The sequence below is a fragment of the Hirundo rustica genome, chromosome Z, assembly GCF_015227805.2.
Source record: "Hirundo rustica isolate bHirRus1 chromosome Z, bHirRus1.pri.v3, whole genome shotgun sequence".
NCBI classification, from domain to species: Eukaryota; Metazoa; Chordata; class Aves; order Passeriformes; family Hirundinidae; genus Hirundo; species Hirundo rustica.
In genome coordinates, this window is record NC_053488.1 from 10,763,683 (window position 1) to 10,785,700 (window position 22,018).

The 22,018-nt window shown below is 39.8% G+C and overlaps 2 protein-coding genes across 3 annotated transcripts in view; one reads left to right on the top strand and one right to left on the bottom strand.

Annotated features, from left to right (window-relative positions):
- NDUFAF2 (NADH:ubiquinone oxidoreductase complex assembly factor 2) overlaps positions 1-14,378 on the bottom strand; it is a 63,519-nt gene extending 49,141 nt beyond the window's left edge. Inside the window, exon 1 of the mRNA XM_040090543.2 lies at positions 14,175-14,378. Coding sequence (XP_039946477.1) covers positions 14,175-14,301 — 127 coding nt within the window. The 5' untranslated portion in view covers positions 14,302-14,378. The remainder of the gene's footprint in view (positions 1-14,174) is intronic.
- A 137-nt stretch (positions 14,379-14,515) lies between these two features.
- ERCC8 (ERCC excision repair 8, CSA ubiquitin ligase complex subunit) overlaps positions 14,516-22,018 on the top strand; it is a 28,623-nt gene continuing 21,120 nt past the window's right edge. Inside the window, exons 1-3 of one of the 2 annotated variants that reach the window (XM_040090910.1) lie at positions 14,516-14,634; positions 16,606-16,701; positions 16,849-16,950. In XM_040090910.1, the coding sequence (XP_039946844.1) occupies positions 14,558-14,634; positions 16,606-16,701; positions 16,849-16,950 (275 nt within the window). In that variant the 5' untranslated portion in view covers positions 14,516-14,557. Of the gene's footprint in view, positions 14,635-14,927; positions 15,014-16,605; positions 16,702-16,848; positions 16,951-22,018 lie in introns of those variants that run through there. The other variant, XM_040090911.2, reaches the window with a different exon arrangement.

Genomic DNA, 22,018 nt, shown 5'->3' on the forward strand with positions numbered 1-22,018 from the left:
AGAAAATAACCATATAGAACTATCAAGTGCATTTTAATAGCATGGAAAAATGTCTCCATTTTGATCTTAAAAAACTGTTACAGAGATGCAAACTATTACACTGAGTAGTAAAAAAAAAAATCCCAGAAAAGACAAAAAATCATAACTTTTTTCTAAAACTATTCTTTTGATTATTTCATAATCATTACATAGGTTTAATTTAGATTTTTGGTTTGTATAAGACAACAGTGGCAAAGTTCTATTGCTATTACAAATAGGAACTAAGAACAATACCAGTATTTGCAAATCTCTACAGACAGGTAAAAATGCAGTCTTTGACTCTTTAGAATTACTAGAATTACCTGGATTAGTAGTTCAACTAGCATTTCAAACCAGAGGAGCCACGGAAAGTAGCCAACCTGGATTGTTCTCATTCCTGGATGCTTTTTAGGCATTTACACAGCTTGTACCATGAACCAGACCAAGTAACTCCTCTTGCTGAAAAAAAATCAGCACACTAGGTTAGACGGGCCACAGAACTAGCAAAAGGCTGCACAAACACTTGTAATGAGTATTAGAAGGCAGACATGAGCAGCCAGAGGAAGGAAGAGGATCGCTGGTTCCTTGGCAGAAATACTAGACTCTACTAACTCTCAGAGCAGAGATTTACTTTATGACACAAATAAATATGGATGATAATTTTACTACAGCCAAGTCATTTTGCAGAAAATGGAACTATTAGCAGTGTAATCAGTGTAATTTTTGGCAATTTTAGAGTTCAGTGTTTCTATCATATTGCCTAGATTAAGTATTTACAGTTTGTTTTTATACACTGGTTTAAACACCAGAACACACTACATGCATTAAATTAGCCATTTAAATACAGAACTTTCTCAATAGGTATTTTGCAAATACGGCAAAAAGTCAAATTCTGGAAGATAACAGATATTCTGTCATTGATTTCAAAAGAATACGTTTTGTGTCATTTCTTATGGAAATCCATTTAAAGTCCGGATTTTAAAAACCTTTATGTAGTAAAAGAGAAAACAGAACGATGATTTTCACCATAATAAAGCCATCATTTATAACAAACATTACCTAACTGACTAAATGTAGGAAAAGACACATTACAGCTGCATACGAAGACTGTGTCACTATATCTGAAACATCCACAGTTCCATAATTAGAGGTTGTTGGCACCACACCAAAATTTTTTTAAATGTTTTTGGAGCATCAGTCCATCTGAAGCTTTAGTTGTTTCAATATTGTGATGACTATACTAACCAGCACTGTAGCTAACATACAGGGAAAAGCAACCACTTCTAAAGCACATGCATGTAAGGTCTGATGGCTAAACATCAACTCTAGCACTTTTCAGACTTATTTAAACAGTCTTTGCAGTCTCTTTGTTATAACCAGGAGGCTTCTCTGAGGCTTCTCTCTTGCTCTGCCTGGACCTTTCACAACTCTCATACGTCTATGAAGCTCTTGTGCATGAAGCAGACTTATTTGTTTTTTGGTTTCTTTCAACACAAAATGAAGGCTTGTTGATAGGAGAACAAGGAATGCTGCTAGATACAAGCAAATTAGGCTAACACTGAACTTGCTGTGCCTGGCTGGCCTTGTGCTAGTCTGAAGAAGTAGCTGCAAGGACCACTTGGAGTGAGAATGCAGGACCATCAAGGAGATGGTCCATACATACTATCCTTAACTGCGAGGTCTTTTAAAATTGTCTGTGGTTTTCTGGGTGTTCCCTCACCTCCTTCCCCGTAATTGCTACTGTTAGCAACTGCTTTTCTTTAAGAGAAATAATTCATAATGTTTAGTCATGGGAGCAAGGGTTCCTTTAGCATCCTGTTACTGGATGCATCTGTTACAGATAACTGCCAGCAGTCCTACTGGAAAGCACAGATCTTGACATTCTGAGTGCCTGGGAACTTTATTTCCCCCGCTTCCTCAATTCCTAGTCAGTAGGTCTGCTTTATAGGAGAAAGAGCAGTCTCCTCTGAGTATCAATTTATTGTACTGAAGATGCTGAATAAAGACAAAAATTCAAATTCCTCTCTTATGCACCGTACATTCAGAGAAACAATATCAATATTCAGCTAACTTAAGTTTAACAATGCAGTAATAAATTTACTTATCAATCTTAATGGCTAACTTTTATACGAATCAAACATGTATTATACTCCTGGATGAATTCCTCCCCTGATTCAGGCAGAACCTTGACCTTGACTGCAGTCCTTGGGTAGCACATTATAATCCAGAGAACAAAACATGATATGAAAGAGCTCAATTTGCTTATCTGAATGTCTTCATTATTTTCTATTTCTTCCTGTTACAATTTGTAAACTGGGGTATTCTTGACCATAATAACGAGTCACTGATATATACACACACACACACACACACACACACACATATATATATATATATATATATATATATATATATATATATATATATATATGGTTTGTGTGGCCAGGTTCTGTTAGTGGAGGGGATTGCTACAGGGAGCTTCTCTTCCCTGACAAGCTGTGAGAAACTCCCTCATGTCTGACAGAGGCAGTGCCGGACAGCTCCAGGATGGACCCACCATTGGCCAAGGCCAAGCCTATCAACAACACTGGTGGAACATCTGATTTAACATACTTAAGAAGAAAAAAAAGTTACTGCACCGATGAAATTGCAATCAGAGAAGAGTGAGAATATGTGAGAGGTAAAATTCTGCAGACTCCACAGTAAAGCAAAGAACGAGGGTAAAAAGGTGTTCTAGGTGCCAAAACAGAGATTTTCCTGTAGCCCAAACATATCTTGCTAGGAGTGTCTCGAGAATTTTCTTGTGGTCATTTGGAAACATCCCATCCCTCAAAATTCCCTTTTATGGTCCTGGATCTTCTGAAGAATCTTCTTCCCTGAAGACTACCTCAAATATGTGGTCAGGTCATGATGAACTTCTCTTATCATTCTTTACTCCAGCACTCTATCTCAGTTCTTAAAACTAAGACTAGTACATATTAATCGCTAATATAAATCAATAATAAAGCATTAGGCGCCACAAGACTTATTAGTCACAACAGTGAGTTATCACAAGGACTCACTGACATGTGGTATTTGTACTAATCACTGCATGGTACAAAACTAAGCAATAACCATGAATACAGGGGTCATACAATACTGTGCTAAAGTTAAAAGAATTTTCCAACATCTTCCCCCACTGCTGCATATACTTCTATTTGAAGAAGTATCACTTGTTCATCTGTAGTGGATGTTATAGTCAGTGGACATCCTGCTGCATATTGCTATGCATCTTTCCATTCTATCTTCCTGTTTGTAGTTGTCTGCACTAACTTTTCTTCATCCTGGAGTTTGATATCCCTCTTACAGACACAAAATATCAGTCAGTACATGTGCTTAATAATTCCAAAGCTGGTGACATTTTCAGTTCCTACAGCACTGCCTGAAGAAGTCTGTCAGAATCCACTATTTCTTTGATATCTTCTAAATTTCATACTGACTGCAATTCCTGCTGATGGTGTTCCCAGATCATCTAGTTGAAAGAGGCTAGTCAAATCACTCCTTCACTTCAAGAAGGATGAAATAGCACATTGCTTTTCATACACACAGGGCCAATAAACAAAGGACATTTAGAATTTAAGATCCTTCCTCCCTACTTCACCATTTCCACTGCCTCAACCTGTCACATTAATTTCTAGATGTTCTTCCTTTCCGTGCAACCCCTCTGCCCAGAGCATGAGCATGAAACTGATTCTTCCCTCTCCTCAAAACAAAGCAGTTTTTGTATCGCCAAACCTGACCTTACCACTATAAAGCCTCTGGTGACAGAAACCTTGTTATTTTAAAGATTTATAAAGAACACAATAAACTTACTACACAAAGCAGAAGCGAGGCCTAATTCTTTACCACATTCTCTATTCTCCAGGAGAACTTTAAAAAGTTAGAGTGGCCCACAGGGTAGCACGCCAACATTACTCAGCTATTTTAAATCTCATGGTTTCTCAACTGCATTCTTTTATTAAGCTCTTTGTCATTTTATCTTCGCTTTTAAAATGACACCACTGGTGGGTAGCCCCACCACTTTTATTTAAATGATTAATTTTATTTGCACTCTTATTTTATAGTAACAAACAATTCCTTAAAAAAGATACACCCAATTAGGTACCAGCAAAAATGGACACTGCAAATTTTCACATCAGAATCACAAGTAACAAAGCATGTATATAGTATTTATAATCTTGTTTACCCAAATTCATGTAAACAATGCACAGAAATTAATTATACACACATTAGGAAAAAAGCTGCCTGTACCTGCTAGTGACATACTTGTACTCTCTTCCGTAAAATCTATTATTTCATTTCCCAATATGACTTCAGACCCTAAAATCTTACACATAGTAGATGATTTGTTCTTTTTATGCATATTAATGATAGATTTTTAACCTCCTTTGGAACCAGAAAAGTAAGTTGAATTCTCCTTTATTTCAGCGTAATGAAACTAAAAGGCATGGAATTTAGTCACAAAGCAGGCATGATGATATGCCAACAATCCTGTTCGGTATAATGATCATGTCTGCAACACGCTCAGCCCTATTAATCTCAGCTCTACAGGTGTCAGCGGTTCAAACCACCACAACTAAAACACTACTAAGGTTTTTCCACCTCTTAAAAACAATTATTGTTCTAGCATTACACCACTTTTTTCTCTCTATACACTGTAGAAAAGAGTTACTAACTAAAAGAGTTTTCTGATTTTTTTTTTTTTTTAAACTATCTGATTTTTTGGTAATTGAAGAAACCTAAAAAAAAAGATGTCCACTCACACCATTACCTTTTCACACACCTCTACAGAAAGAATCAAAACAGCTTTTCAAGCCGAATGCACAATAATTAACTTTAAAATGCACAGCATATGAATGTTAATAGTAGCAGGCAGAATTCAACAAGATCAGCATCTCAGTTTAATACCAATATGCACACTGAAGATCAAGCCTGGCTGTAGCAACAGCCAGATAATACACAAGTTACTACCTGTCCACATGACTACTTATTTCTATTCCTGGTTTTTCAAGTCAGAGATTAACATACCATGCCTCTTGCCAGTTTGCTTCTGGCAGAAAAAAAAAAAAAAAAAGGAAAACATATGGAACAGATTATCATGAGTGTGCTCATGCTGCACATCCAGGAGAACAAGGGGATCAGGTCCAGCTAGCATGAGTTTAGGAAAGGCAGGTCGACTAACCTGATCTCCTTTTATGACCAGATGAGCCGTTTAGTGCATGAGAGAAAAGCTGAATGTTATCTACTCAGACTTCAGTAAAGCCTTCAACACTGTCCCATGGCAATCCCCTGGAAATGCTGCCACTGTCGCTTGAACAGATGCACTTACCTCACTAAAAACTGGATAGCTGAGCCCAGGGACTGGTGGTGAATGGAGTTACACCCAGCCGGTGGCTGGTCATGAGTGGGGCCAGCCCTGTTCAGTTTCCTTACTGATGATCTCAATGAGGAGATGGAATACAACATCAGTTGTATACATTAATTTATATTGAAAACAACGTCAGAGCTGGCAGATGACACCAAGCTGGGTGGGAGCATTATCTCTTGGAAGGATCTGGACAGGCTGGATCATGGGCTGAGGCCGATGGGGTGAGGTTCAACAAGGCCCGGTGCCAGATCCTGTCCTTAGCAGCTCCACAGGCTGGGGCAGGGTGGCTGGAAAGGACCTGGGGGTGCTGGTGCCAGCAGCTGAACATGAGCCAGGGTGTGCCCAGGGGGCCAAGAAGGGCAATGGCATCCTGGCCTGGATCAGCAATGGTGTGGCCAGCAGGAGCAGGGCAGGGATTGTCCCCCAGTGCTGTGTGCAGCTCTGGGCCCTCAGTGCAAGAAAGACACTGAGGTGCTGGAGTGAGTGCAGAGAAGGGCAACGGAGTTGGGGAAGGGTCTGGAGCAGCAGTGCTGTAAGGAGCAGCTGAGGGAGCTGGGGGTATTTTTTCTGGAGAAAAAGAGGCTCGAGGGCAACCTTATCACTCCCTACACCTGCCTGACAGAAGGGTGTAGCCCGAGGTCAGCCTTCTGTCTTGGGCAACCAGTGGCACGACTAGAGGAAATGGCCTCAAGCTGCGCCAGGGGAGGTTCAGGTTGGATATCAGGAAGAATTTCTTCACAGAAAGGGCTGTGTTAAACATTGTAAGTGGTGGAGTCACCATCCCTGAAACTGTTCACAAAACACATGGATGTGACACTTAGTGCTGTGGTTTGGTTGACATGGTGTTTGGCCAAAGGTTATACTCAATGAACTTGGAAGTCTTTTTCATACCTTTATGATTCTATATCACTGCAAACAAACACAGGTTTTTCAAATATTAATGCTTTTATAATCTGCAATGAGCTCTTCAAAGTGTAATTACTTTGCTGTGTAAAGTATCATCCAGATTAAAAGCCTGTTTTGTCATTCCAGAATTACAGTCCTAGAAACTAGCAGTCTGCAGTGCAAGTCTTATTTCTGTACAAACATACACACAATTGTTTGAGAACTATGCTCCTGTATTCTATAATATCTCCATAAAGGAATACGCAGAGAGCTGTCAGTATTTGCTGTTCTTCTGTTTTTAAAACAATGTTGCCACCACCTGGACAAACCTCTAACTGACAGGTATTGCTGCAGTGTCAATGTCTGCAACTGGAAAGAGAACAAACGCACCCTTTCTCAATAGAATTATTTCCACAACCAAGATAATGAGATCTTCTAAAATTTGGTTGACTATTCATGAATCAATATTAAAATTCTTTGTTTCATTAATATCTTAACATCAGACATGTAAAATTAAAATTTATTAGCTTTCCACCAGCATTTGAAAAACTCAAGAAACTACTTTTTATGTTCAGTAATATGATGTACAGTTACCTGCAATTCTCAATAATCAGCTTACAAATGCTTCATACAATCACAACCAGTTTCGGTCTCTTCCTCAGACTTCATTCCTGTTAGCAAGGAAGCTAACATTCAGACTCAGAAGAAAACCATAGCTTTTATCTTTGAAGATATGCTTTGGGAATTTGTTGCTTCTTCCACTCTCTGCCATTCATCATAAAGCATTACAGGAATGTTTCAGTCTAGTCTTCAATTAAAAGCTGTGTTTTATAAAAGATTTTGAAGGAAAGTAGAAATTCTACTCTAAACTTCTGATGCACAGGAAGGTCACAGGCCACTACCCAAAACAAGAAAGAAGGAGTAACTAACACTATCATGGAGGAGTCAATTAATCTCAACAGAATGTAAAATCTTTCTAAAAAACTTTCATTTAAAAATGTACATACTGCAACTGAAGACTGAACTCAATCAGATATAGCACAATTTATATATATAATGCAACTGAATACTTGGTACTTTTCCTTATACAGATTCTTCTTTATTTACGTATTTCTGTTTTATTGAGAATTTCCTGTACAAGATACAGACTTATGCAGATGTGAGTGGGCATTTCACAAGAAGAAAATGCTTCTCACAGAAGTCAGTGCTTGCATTCAATTATTAGCAACAAAATTTACCACTCAAACTTGGCAATGCTACATGTATTTCTCAACAGTACATGTATTTCTCAATAGTACTTGATAAGGATAGTGAAAAACTTTAGCTTACCACTTTCCTTCTTCAAGCTCATAGCATCAGAAGCTTAGGGCACATATGCAAAGTTTTGCCTAATACAAAGTTTGTGCAACGTATCAAAACCTATGTAATACAAAATACTTCATGCTTTTTCTAGTAATTCTGTGTAAGCTGAAGGTCCAAATCAAATCAAAGCTTAGTCTGCTGTTACCAAAAAGAGAACTTTAAAACTTAAGCCATGCTTTTAACACACCAATATCATCTTTGAAATAAACTGACCCCTTGATGATGACCTACTGTTCTTATAAAAATTTGCATATGATGGTACTTTACAGTGCTCACTTTAACTCTTAATCATTACAATACATAAGAGTGCAAATGAAGATATTGAAAAAGTTTAAATATAACCTGCTCATTAATCAGCCTTTTGAAGAAAAAAATTATACACCAGGTATTATGTATTTAGGGCCTGTTAGGTTCCTGTATTTTTAAACTAAAGTGGTTATTAAGAGTTTTTATAAATTATTTTCAATGGAAAATGGAATCAGCTATTTCCAGCAGGATATATTTGGTTGTAATAAATGCACAAACTGTATAAGGAATTTGTTTTTCAACTAGCAATATATTAACACTTTAGGTATCACTCCATGTTCTACTGCAGGAACAATTAATCATGTACTAAAGCTATGGCAATGCCCTGGCAGTATGTTATTTGATAAGAAAAACAAATTATTTACATTGATAAATCTAGTCTGTTTAGTGAAATACTTGTCCAATATACTGAATTGAGTCATCAGTCACCACTACTCAGTTGCCTATTCCCATCTTTTATCACAATCAACTGAAGAGTTATCTCAGCGTTAAAGAGTTATGCTGGATGCTCCTCTCATGACAAGTTTGGTGTGGTTGTATTTTATCACTGTCATCACTTTAAGGTGATCTTGTAAAAACCCACCACTTTCAGAATGCTATTGAATACAGAACCATCTTTACGTTCAAATAAGCCCAATCGTAGTACGTTGTTGAAGGTGTGACCTGATTTTCAAGATGACATTTTCCCAACTTTAAAATAAAAGCTCTTGATAAATATTAAACAGTGTACCTTGTCTCAAGTTTCGTGTTTTCAGGAAATTAACTACTCCAATTTTGAATTCTCCCATATTCATGTTGACAGTAGTTACTTTTTTAGAATCTTCTCCCTCTATATTGGCATTCAAATTTTTCTTAACTCTTTTTCTATTTCTAGCCATTACTTTCTTTACTGAATCTAATGACTTCTTATTCTTACAGTCTAGGGACTTTAAGCATTCATTCACTTTCACTCTTTCTAGAGAAATAAGACAACCTGACTGAAACAGCATTATTTTACATCTGTTTACCCCTCCACTTCAAAAGGCCAATCCTTTCTATATTCACCCCAGAGAATTACAATACTCTTGCAAACTCACATTTTTTTTACTAATACTCATTAGAACTTCTTGAAGGCAAAACATGTTAAAATCAGCACTTGCACATCACTGATACTTCTTTAATCTCCACAATTATTCCCTTCATCCCAACAAAACCTATTCAAGTATCTGGCTCTTCTCCTAAGAGCCTATTTACTCAGGCAAAATCAGGAAAGCAAGGTAACTTTCCTGTGATGATAGAGGTAAACGTGGTCTCGGGGTAAAGTTGCTACATCTTGAGTTTGACCTGGACATTCAAGACTCTAGGATATTGGTGAGACTACATCTACCATAGTGACTTGAATCAAAGCAAGTCCTGCATTGTATTTATTTACCATGTGCTGATTTGGATATCAAAGTAGTTTTTGAGTGTATAATTTGCCTTTTTTAAGAAGAAATTCTCATTTATAAAACATTTTAAAAAATAACAGCATATTAGGTGCTGCAGCAATGTGAAAGCCATACCTGCAGCATATACCTAAAAATTTTGCACCTCTTTGAGCTCTCTGAAGTCTATATTGCAGATACTCACTCCTGGAAACAGACTAAATTTTAAGAAGCAAACTCTCTGAATCACAGATGATGGAGGTATAACGAAACTTAATATCAACCACTTAGGAACCTCAGCATCAACCACTTGTATACATTGACATGCTCCTACTACTCCCTACTACAGACAACGTCTCTGGTGCCGAAAGTGTTTTGGACCCTGAACTCAGTGTAGAAGAACACAATTCACAACTGACAGAAAGAAAACATTAATTCTTTGCATCACACGCTCCATTATTTCTGCTCCAAATGCCTGCCAAAGACCAGGGCAGGCCAAATGAAAGGTGTCAGATATCCTTTGATCAAAGCAGAAGGTGGCATAAACACTACCTATACTATTTACTCTCACCTCCAGCTTAAGATAGGATGTTGGTCTGAAACAAAGCCCAGCCTGTCCTGATAGATCTACCCTGTCTAAGTGAAGAGAAAGCAAGACCTGTCTAGTTTGCACTCTCAGCAACATTTGATCCAGTACAGTACAAAGAGATCAAGCACTTCTCGGCCAATGACAGAGATATTCAGTCCTCCCTAAATCCATGGGGAAGACAGCAAAACATGGTGCATACACACTGCAGTGACCTTGCAGTGAAACCTGCACACAACATCTCACTGGTTTCCTCTACAACTCATTTACTTTCCAGCATCGCTCCAATCCTGCACTGGTCTCTATATGGTTAGGACACTAGGTGAGCTATGAATTATATATGCAGCAGATCTTCCTAATGTACAACAAATAACGCTGTCCAACACTTGAAATGAGAGCATTGCTTTCTCAGCACTTTTAAATTCTTAGTTTCTTTAAAAAATAACCATCAGAAATTTCTTGTGTACATTTTAACTTCTATAGACCTTCCTCAATTTCTATTACCTTCGCCATCCATATCTTTAAACTTCTTTACAAAGTTATTAAAGCCCACAAATGCCAGGTGTGACCCTGTTTGTACAGCAAAGGATGCTGTTTAAAAATGTTGTGAGAGGCAGTTGGTTACCATTACCCATATAAGTGGCTGCAACCATCTGTAATCACTTCACTAGTGTCAAAATGATTTTCCTCCTCAGCCACAAGCCTGAGGGAGAACTGGCATACTCTCCTGCTCTGGAATAGGTGAAACTTTGTATCTTCTCTTACTGACACCGCAAGGCTGGCCGTTCACAGACGTAAAGGCATGAATTACAGTGGAAATGAGTCAACAGTATGTGAGGAAATAGAATATCCTACATCCAATTAACCCCAAACAACGAAGGTCAGGGAGAACAGTGTCTTAAAACAATAATGAACATTCACAAGGAAGTCCATTTTGTAAGAAAAGTGGATGACAGTCTGTCAGCTGGAAATGGGAGGAAGAAAATGGGTATCCAAATTAAGAGGTCACAGAAATGAAATTTGTAACAGCACAATATTTGCTACATGCTGTACTACAGAAAATTTGCCAGCTGTATAGATCCATGTTGTCAGAACCCTTTAACCATTAAATTATATGTTTTCTCTATTAAGAGGTAGGTCTTGATCCCAGCCTACCTGGGATCCCCTAGTTGAATTTTATGACAGTTTGACAGTGATTTGCCATGACATGCTCACAGCTCCCATTTCCTCATGCACAGTTTGACCTTCAAATGTAATAAAAATACTTTATTGTTCTTCATCCAAATGCCTCATAAAAACTTTTGAGTAGTTCTGCCTTTGACAGGCAGCTGGTGGATTCCCTGCATCTGACAGGGTAGCATTTCAGACTATTCCAAGAACAGTTGCTAGCCTGCTATGCACCTGCATAGCAAATTCATAACCCATATTCTTAAATTTAGCACACAAAAAGGTCTTAAAAACACTGAAGTATTGCCCAAGCAGAAAAAAAAAAAAAAAAAGATACAAACCTATCTTCTCAAACCAACAATTTCACATCAGTTTTCACTCACTACCTTGTGAATACACTTGGGAGATAATACCTGTTCCTCCATTTTTCCAGCACTTGTACCAGTTAATATGACTTATGGAGGATCTGTTTTTTTCTTTCATGGTCACTAAAAATTTATTATTTAGCCCAGTTAATTTATTGCTATACTTCCTGGTCTTCATCCACATTAGGGTAATTTGTACTTGTTCTTTTAACCACTGGAAGAGGTACAGCTATGATATGACCTTCATGAGTTTTCACAGATTCTTTGTAAGACATTCACAGGATATTTCCTACCTGTTTTCAGAATTTTTGCGAAGCCTGATGCTGCTTTCATTCTACTTATTTCCCCTTCTCCTTAATGACTAATGTTAAAACACACATCTCATGGTCAAGTATCTCTAAGAGTGAGTACTCTCAACTACTATCCTAACATAGGAGAAATCAACAGAATAAAAAAGCAATGTTTGAACACTTTAATTTAAAAAAAAAAAACAAAACAAAAAACAACAACAAAAAAAAAAACCAAAAAACACCCCACATACATTTCATCACATTTTGTAAGAAGAAATGCTTATGTCTTTCAGCGTTGTAATTCTGCTGATGCTGAGTGATTAAGGCTTTTTTAGATCAAGCTAAAGCACAATGACAAATACACAGAAAATGAGCAGAATTTTCACCAGTAGTATTTTCACAAAATCATAGCAGTAGTACTTCCCATATGTATTACTAAAACAGACTTCACGTGCAAGAGCCTTAAGATTCACATACACGCTGCTCTCACAGATTTCAGAGCTGCAACTGCAGAGCATTTAGGAGCCAGTCCTTCCTGCTCAAAGAAAAATCAGAGCCACTTCATCTCTGGAGTGTAATTCTCAGTAATATTACACATACAGTCTGCATAAAAATTGGGAAACACAAGGACTGCCACAATGTGGTCTTAGGTACAACTATTTCAACTCTTTACTAACCTTAAAAGCCCCTTATACTGTGCTCCTGCAGAGTATGTTCCACCTTTCCTGTCCTCCTACTGGCACTATAACTGCAGCTCCAAACATTGCAGTAAACCTAAAAGTTGCAGCAGATGGCTATCACTGTGGAAGGCATGTTCTAATATCAAGGAAAAAATATCAAGAAAAAATACTACTAGTATTTCTGATAGAAGTAATTTTTAACTGGTCAACAGGGAATGACACTGCAGCAATCATAACAGAAGAAATCTGACTGTAGTTTTCCCTGTTTCTTGTTGGTAAAAGACAAAGCCTTTTGGTAAAAGACAAACTCCTCAAAGACAGCATGAACCCCAGCAGTGAGAAGACCAAAAGTTGAAAGCAAGATCAAGAAGAAGCATATTAACTGGAAGCATATTAACTACAGCAGCATATCAACCCTGAGGAAAAACACACAAGTGAAAAAAGGGTGTTCACAATTTCTTCACAGATTCTTGTCTGACATTTGCTTTAAGTCACTGCCAGTTCTTCAGGAAGTTTAATGGCAAAACATGTCAGAGGAACTGCTCTAAATGGAAAATTACTCCAGCAGATACTACGTGTTTCTAAAGAGAATGCATACTGATTAAGTAACTGCACAGTCTCAGACTTTCTGCCTCTTTTTGGATTCTGAAGAATAACAAGTAAAAAGCATCCAGAGCCTCAGGATGCTCCAGCTGATGCAGTCATACAAAAGATGTGGAGTACAGCAAGCAGATAAAAAAGCCTGTGCAGGGAGAGGAAAGAGGACTGTACAACATTTTAGCATGTGTACCCGGCCATCTTCAGGGACCTCACCTTCCATGAATTATGTAGTATATCCATAGAGAATAAGAGCATCCACAGACAACAAGGGCATCCAGATTCCTGAAACATGGCCAGAAACCTGGAAAAGTATTTTCTACAGGAGTGCAATAAATGTACATGTAAGAATTAATTTCATAGAATGACATAATCAGTTAGGTTGGAAAAAACCTCAGATATCATCAAGTGCAACCAACCTTTGACCAAACACCACCATATCAACTAAACCACAGCACTAAGCGCCACATCCAGTTGTTTTGTGAACAGTTTCAGGGATGGTGACTCCACCACTTCCCTGGGCAGGCCGTTCCAATGCTTAACAGCCCTTTCTGTGAAGAAATTTTTCCTGATGTCCAACCTGAACATCCCCTGGTGCAACTTGAGGCCATTTCCTCTAGTCGTGCCACTGGTTGCCCGAGACAGAAGGCTGGCCCTGGGCTACACCCTTCTGTCAGGCAGGTGTAGGGAGTGATAAGGTTGCCCTCGAGCCTCTTTTTCTCCAGGATAAACACCCCCAGCTCCCTCAGCTGCTCCTCACAGTACTGCTGCTCCAGACCCTTCCCCAGCTCCACTGCCCTTCTCTGGACTCCAGCTTTAAAAGCTAATGAAGAAGTGCTCCGAACTACCAAGAAGAGCAGATAATTGCTGCCTATCAAACTTGTACGGGCTGCGCTGAAACCCTCCAGTGAGTGGCTTTACGGTTTTTCTGGCATTAGAGCACCAGAAACCCGCATGTGTTTCCCTATGCGCGGCACTTCCCTTCCCGTTACTTTTCAGCCGCTATAATTTTTTATCAGACGCCGTCCAGCCACCCCGCTGGGTGAGGGGCCACGCAAGGGCACAGGGCAGGTCCCCCCCTGCGGCCGCCTGCAGCCGCGGTGCGTACCTGCGCGGTTCTCGTGCTTGGGCACCCGGTAGTATTTGTTGCCAAACTGGTCCGTGCCCACCAGCTCCTTGGCAGGCCCCACGAGCCGCAGCCGCAGAGCGCGGAGAGCCTGCCAGGCGCGGCTCATACCGGGATCCCGGCGGCAAGGCCGCGGCGCCGCCGCCCACAGACACTGGGACGCGGACGCAGGGACGCAGAGACACGGGCGCACGGAGCGCACCCCGCTGCCCGGCGCCGCCGCCTCACGCCGGCCGGTGCGCAGCGCCGCCCTGCCCGGCCCGATCCCGCCTATGGGCGCCGGGCGCGCCAGCAACGCCGCTGCCCATTGGCGCCGCCCGCCACAAGATGGCGGCGCGGCGCAGAGCGGGCCGGGCGCTCACGCCATGTTGGGGCTCATGGCTGCGCGCCAGGCCGGGCTGGACGACCCCGAGCGGCTGCGCCGGGCCGAGCGTACCCGGAGGTACCGGGGCCGGGGCGGGTGGCCCTGCGCGGGGAGGCTCCGGAGCGGCAGCCCCTGGCTCCGCCCTGCCGCGAAGCCTCGCTTGCCTGGCCCGCACTGGGGTGGCCCGGGGCGGGGTGAGGGGGCTGCGCCCCCGCGGCCCCCTTGTGCGCGGGACCGGGGCGGCGGAGCTGCGCGCCCACCCGCCTCGGCTGGGAGTGCCCCGCGGAGCTCTGGTGGCGTGGGTGGGTCAGCAGCCCTGGTGTTTGTGTACTCAGCCCTGGGCGGAGTGTGCGCAGCGCAATAAGCTGTGCCCCGCTCCGCGAACCTGGGAGTTACTGCCATTGCTGTCGACGCGGTTCTTGCGGGGGTTCAATCTGCGTGCGGCAGCGCTCCGCTTGTAAGGAAATAGGTGTTCGGAAATGTCCATGTCTCCTCAGATGCTCGTCTTTCCTTTTCCCAAACCCAGCCTTTTGGCGGGTTGAAAAAGAGTTAGTTGCGGCAGTTTTCTTAGTAGTTTTTTGGGAAGTGGTGGGAGCATAGACGGATAGTTAATATTCCTGCTAGAGGTTGTAATGTGGTATTTGTTCAGTATCAGAGAATCTACTTTGCAGATGAATTTCAAGATAAATCAAATAAAGCGTACCTTAGTTCAATTACTCACACAGCTTCTGGATCTACGTTGGTGATTTATGGCTTTATGACCTTGTATCATTGTAAAACAAATATTTAAAACACAAATGAATTTTGGTAGTTCAGGAAGCTTCTTTCTGCATTTGCATTTTGACGACTCAGTTATGTCCCTCTGTACCCTCAGCACTCATGTAGCATTCAGTGTTAAGAACGATAATACACTGGGCCGACTTAACCTTACTTGGGCAATTGTCTGCATAGCCTTTCCTTTCCTAAACTTTCTAATTTTGACTTTAAAGAAATTTAAAAATGAAGTATTAAGTGGATTTTACTTATATTTTGAAGTCATATGTTTTAACTCATTTGCACTGGGGCATTTCTTGCTTCCTAAAATTCCATCTGGAGCTCAAAGGTTTTAAATTGGTTGTTTTGTATATGTCAGAATTCTTATTCTAGATGAATTCTTGCATAATTATATTTCACATAGTTTTAGAGAGCTTAAATGATTTGCTGCTTATATGGCATGTCTGCAGACAAGATGTTGGGGACCTGCCTGTAGCTGCCTAAGGTTCTCACATCAGGATTTTTTGCCACTTGAGCTGAAGCTGCGTAGGGGCACTCTGCCTCACAGCTTTCCAGTTACCTACTTACTTATGTTTGTGTTGTGGTGTGTAAAAAATGGTGCCATAGAAAGCTCTGATCATGTTGCAAGGCTAAATTTTATATTATGATTTAATGAAGCAGAGTATTTCTTTTTGGACTATGCAATATTAATGTATTTAAAAATACAAGCTAAGAATAGCATGTCAGAAAAGATCGTCTTGGAAGTTTGACCATGGGGTGAAGCCTAGCTTTTGTTTAGTATTGCAGAAAATGTAGTATACATACTTCCTTTCATTAAAGAAAATACTGTAAGCTTGATAAACTAAATTACTTCATCCACTAGGTGTCCGTAGTTCCAAGCAGGATGAAGCCTGAAAGTGTGCTGCGTGATGAAGCTTCAAAGTAGCCAATATTTGTGGTGATTGCAGCCTTCTTAATTCCACTTTTTCTTACTGTTTTCAAATTACATTCCAGGTTTTGTTTAATATGTTGACCCCAAATTCAGTTTTGCTTTTTCTTTGAGCTTGTTTTATGTATGTGTTTCTCTTTTGCCTTCCAAACAGCAAAGTATTTTTTTCTGCCAACTTCACAAGACTTATTTCTGTCTCTGTATTATGTAGTTTTGCAAAAAAATGGCAAGGATGAGTTAAATGCATTGAAGAAGCATGAAACTAGGTTTCAGCTATTCAGAGCTACATAATAAAATTTAATAATTCTGAATTTGTTGTTCTTCTCTCTTCCTTTTTTTGCGGGTAGGGTTCTAAGTTTGGAATTAAATAAAGATAGAGATGTGGAAAGAATACACGGAAGTGGTATCAACACCCTTGATATTGAGCCTATTGAGGGAAGATAGTAAGTACATGCTTTGGTTGGTAAAAATGTACATAGGTAATTCACTGTGTGTTGATACTATGGATTTGCTGTCTTGTTGAACACTGTTATATTGAGCATATTGAGATTATGAGTATTTTAACTTCTGTGCTTTTTTAACACTTTCAGCATGTTATCTGGTGGATCGGATGGTGTTATTGTACTTTATGACCTTGAAAACTTGAGCAGGAAACCAAGTTACACGTGTAAAGCACTTTTTTCTGTTGGAAGGTAAGTACTCTGAAAGTCTTTTAAAAGTACATGATATAGCTCTTGTGTGACTAGAATTAAACTTGCGAATTAATCTCTGTTCTTATTTCTAGGATAAAAAGGCAGTTGAAAATGCTGCCAGATGTCTTTGAAGGGTAGTAGCAGGAGCTAATTGTTTCTTCTCAATTTGTCTGCTCTAATAGTTACACTATATGTACAGTGATTGTGGTATTGTTTGAGCAAATCTATAGCAGTTTCAAAAGTTAAAACTAAGGACATAAATTGTACTCATATGGAAACTAAGATTATTAAGTCTTATGTTGCTGTAGACACCACAAAAAGAAATCAGACCTAGTACTCTAACCTCATATTTTAGCGCTAGAAAAAGAAGACAGGGAAAAAAAAAAAAAAAAAACAAAACCCAAACCTTCCTCTAAGGCATAATTTCTCACCTGTGAGTTTTCTTATTATTTCATGTTGAAATTTGGTGTCTCTATGCCAGTAACTGAGAAGGAAGTTTTGGCACTGCTGTAGAATACAACAGTATTCTACAAGAATGGAGAATTATACAGTCTTATACAGGGAATACAGAAATATTCCATGTATTCCCCCCCCAAATATATAATTAGTTTGAATAAATATATGTATAATATATAATGAATTTGAATAAATATATTTTAAGAAGGGTTATTATGCAATTTTTTGCATAATCCTTTTCATCTGTTTGGAAGAAAAATCTAATACCTGTTTGCAGTTGTTTATTTCCCCACTCTCTGTTTCCAGCTTTACAATTTTTGATTCATCAGGTATTCAGCAGGTACAGAAGTGATTTATACAAAAATTCATAAAAACATGTTTGAATAAAGGTAGATGTGTTACTGAAAACATGGGATGTATTTTTCTAAAGAACTACTGTGCTGTGTGTAATCTTTATCAAGAGTCAAAGCCTTTATTGATTTGTCAGGCTGTCCCTACAGGCAGTACAAATTTTTCCATTACAGACATTAAGTCTTCTAGCAGAAGATGTTTTTTCCTTTATTTGGATAATAGGCTTGTCTAGTAGGTTAGAACTTCACCTAAGACTCACAATAAGAGATATTCTACTTTGTAAAAAATTGGTAGCTGCATTTTCCCCTTATTTTTTCCCAGTCTACAAATCCTTTGAGGTCTAAAAGTCAAAGTCTTCATGAGTCAGGTATAAAAGAACAGAAGAGATTTGTAACAATAAAAAGCCTTAACAATATCTTGGATCCTGAGAAAGAAAAAGGCAACTAGCCCATAGGTAATAGGACAAGTGTTGATGGCTGGGCTTCTTGCACAAAATTATCTTAAACTGTAGTTAAGAATGTATAATGACTATACATCCCCAAATCTCAGAACCGAAATGAATTCTGAAACAAATGCAGCAAATTGAAGAAATTCATGCCAAGAAGGCACAATGTAAAAGCTGTCAAATTTGTGCTAAAATCAGGCCATCATTAACTTCAGTTAGGTCAGTAGAAATATTCCGTCCTTGCAGATTCTGTCTAGGAGGGTGGTCAGTGAGTTGTCTGTTTCTTGAGTAGGTGTTAATTTGCATAGATGCATCATTTATTTCTTACCACTTGAGGCATCAGTGTTGTTAGTAGAATTGGATTTTGTGTGGCACTGCTCTAAATGACAGGCTTATGATTATTATTGCTTAAATAAACTTAGTAGGTTTCTTGCCTCAATTATTTATTCATAGCATTCATGAAGCTTCCTAGTATGTTTTAAATACTTACTGGAACTAATTAGCTACAGTTTATATATATCTTTGCATATTTGGAGTATTATTCAGAATTCCTGACTTAATAAATGAATTTATACTTCAGAAACACCTTCCTTCTGACTGTCTAGCTCCTATCTTTTAAGGATGTAGTGCTGACATGTTGTGAAAGTTTGCCTGTCTTCCAGGTTTGCAGGGCAGCACACAAGTCTGGTCTCAAAGTTGCTTAAAGAATAAGCTCCTGCCCTTTAGAAGCCCTTTAGAGCTATTTCTGAATAGACCCTGAATGGGGCTTGCTGTTGATCCAGTGATATAGAACAACAAAAGAGAATTCCTGATGGTGGGCTATGATTTTCATATTTCTCATCTAGAATATAGGGCCACTGTTGCAAACACAAAAAGAAAACTTTCTCTGTTTTCTTGAGAGTCAGCGCAGACAGCTTTACCTGGTTTCATATGATTCATGCTGTCCTGTGACAAAAACTGCCATTTAAGAGTAACCAAACTGTACCAGATTCTAGGTGACATGCAGATAATGCTTGTCTTTATGTTAGTCTTTACTACTCAAAACATGTCTAGGAAGAATGAATGACAGTGACTTGTTATCCATAGAATAAATTCTGTATGTTTGGTAGAAAAGGCTGGGATATTTTGAGTAATGGATGAAAATACTTCATATGGAATGAACTGGGAATAATGTACATCCTGAGACATGAAACTAGCCTGAATGGTGTGTAGCTACTACTTAGCTTAGCCAGATTAGAGATGATACCTGCAGAGCTATTCAAGAGTTTGCTAGTTCATTCCTCAGCCCTGTGGATTATGAGAGAATTAATTGTTCTTGTGCAGTTGATTACAGTCCAGTGTTGTGCACTTATAGTTACTGTACCCAAATAATTAGTTCCATGGGTTGAGAATTTTTCTGCACAGTGCTTAGAAATGCCTCTCCAAGAGTAAGCTCACTCCGAGTCAAGCTTGATTTCCTGGTTCTGCAGGTACTAAAGATTTTTAGCTTGCCATAGTTTAACTACAGCCAGCAACCAAGTTCTGCACAGGTGCTTGCTCACTCCTCTGCCAGTGGGATCAGGGAGAGAAAGCAAGAGAGTAAAAGCTAGAAAACTTCCGGTTTGAGAGAGTTTAATAGGGAAGGCAAAAGCTGCAAATGCAAGCAGGCCAAGGCATTAATTCACTGCTTCAGCCATCTCCAGGAAAGCAGGGCCCCATCAACATAGTGGTTACTTGGAAAGACAAATACCATCATTCAAGTGTGTGTCCTCCCCTTTCCTTCTTGCCCCATCTTTATATATTGAGCTTGATGTTACATGGCCTGGAATATCCCTTTGATCAGCTTGAGTCACCTGTCCTGGCTGTGTCTCCTCCCAACCTCTCAGGCATCCCCAGTCCCCTCACCAGCATGTCAGTATGAAAAGCCAAAAAGGCCTTGACTCTCTGTAAGCCTTGCTCAGCAATGACAAAAACATCTCTATGTAACCAGCTCTGTTCAGCACAAATCCAAAATGCCTCCCATGCCAGTCACTGTGAAGAAAATTGATTCTGCTCCAGCCAAAACCAGCACACTTCCCTGAAGAGTAGTTGTATAAAATTTGTTGATTTTTAGCACTGTGCCAGAGTAACAGGCCATTCCAGGATATGCCTCAGAGGTGGAGGAGCAGTGCAGAAGTCATTAAACTAAGCTCAAAAGTTGCTCTGTATCTCTTGCTTAGTATTGTCAGTGCTGGCTTCAGGCTAGCTCTCCTGTCTTTTCTGCTTTGTAGCAACTCAAGTGAGCAGAAAGGTTTGTTAGCTCAAATGAAATCAGATCATAGGTGTCATGTGAAAAGGGAAGATTTCCTCAACCCCTAGTGTTATATTAGTCTGCAATGCCCTAGGAAAGCTGAGACCTTTGTGTCCAACTAGCCCATCAGCACCCTGTTACAGGGACCCTTCACTGAATAGTCCTGCTGGATCAGAGGGTAGTTCAGCTGACTTGCTCAGGGACACACACCAGCAGCATAAGAGAGACCCCCCGCAGTGGGGCTTCCCACTTTATTCATGTATATTACCCACTGCCAGTGGGTACCAGTGTCCATGAAGGACTCACTCTAACTATGGAATAACTTTATTAATAAGAGAAAACTATGACAGGTTAAGGTTCAAGGCCTGCTAATGATGGTTTCTGACTGCAAAAACATGTTCAGACCAATATATAGAGAAGATATAATCCATAATAAAGCACACATAGAGTAAGGTTCTTTTTAACAAGCATTCCTCTGGAGAAGAAGACAGATCACCTTGCTGGCTGATCCTAGAAGTTACAATGGAATCTTCCCTACTTTCAGCATTCTTGACTTACTTTTATATTATTCCATTAGTTTAGTTGGAGCTTTAGGTGCTATACCTTTGTTACTGAATGGTGTAAAATTCTCTCCCTTTGCTCTTGAAAATACAGTCAATAAAATGCAGAGCACATGCTCAGTGAGGGGTGATCTTATCCTGGAGGAGGCTAACTTGAGGTTAGTTCCGTTGGTTAGAACATGGTGTTAATAATGCCAGGATTGTGGGTTTGATTCCCATATGGGTCATTCACTTAAGAGTTGGACTTCATGATCCTTGTGTCTGCCTTCCAAGTGAGAATATTCTGTGATTCTGAACTTTGGCATGTAGGTCTGTGTTAGTATTACAATTAGATGATAATGAATCAAGTTCATCCAAGGACAGCAATTTCACCACAGTTGCTGGTTCAACAGCAAGACATCTTCTATCTACAGGTGCTGTGTGGTTTATCAGATAGAAGGTACCCCTCCCTCCCTGCATGGATTTCAGCAGTGCCTGGCCATGGTGTCATGGCTCCACTGCCCCATTTCACCCACCATAGCAGGTGCTTGAGGTTGCAAGCTGTTGGTAGGGGGAATCATTGTGGAATAGCTTTCAGTCATGCTCACCACATTCCATTCAGAAGAAGCAACTGCACTTCACCTTGTAATTCTCACATTATTATAACTTCTGTTAGGATGTGAATATAACTTCTCAGTTTCCTGTAATTTTACCCCCAGCCATCTTTCCCCATAATCCACCCATGACTAGTCACTCAAGCTTCACAATATCCAAACAGAATTGAGAATGTTTCACGCAAACAGTCTAGATGATCTAATATATTTCTAGTGTGTGGTTATCTGGTATCAGTGAGGGTAGCCCATAGGCTAATTGTTAGGTAATTATCCAAACCTTAACATACAATATAATTATTAGAACAAAAAGCAAAAGAATTGCCATCAACAAAATGACAACAGGGTGAAGCACTCTGTTGAGAATTCTGGTAGCTTTTAGTCGCCATCCAAAAAG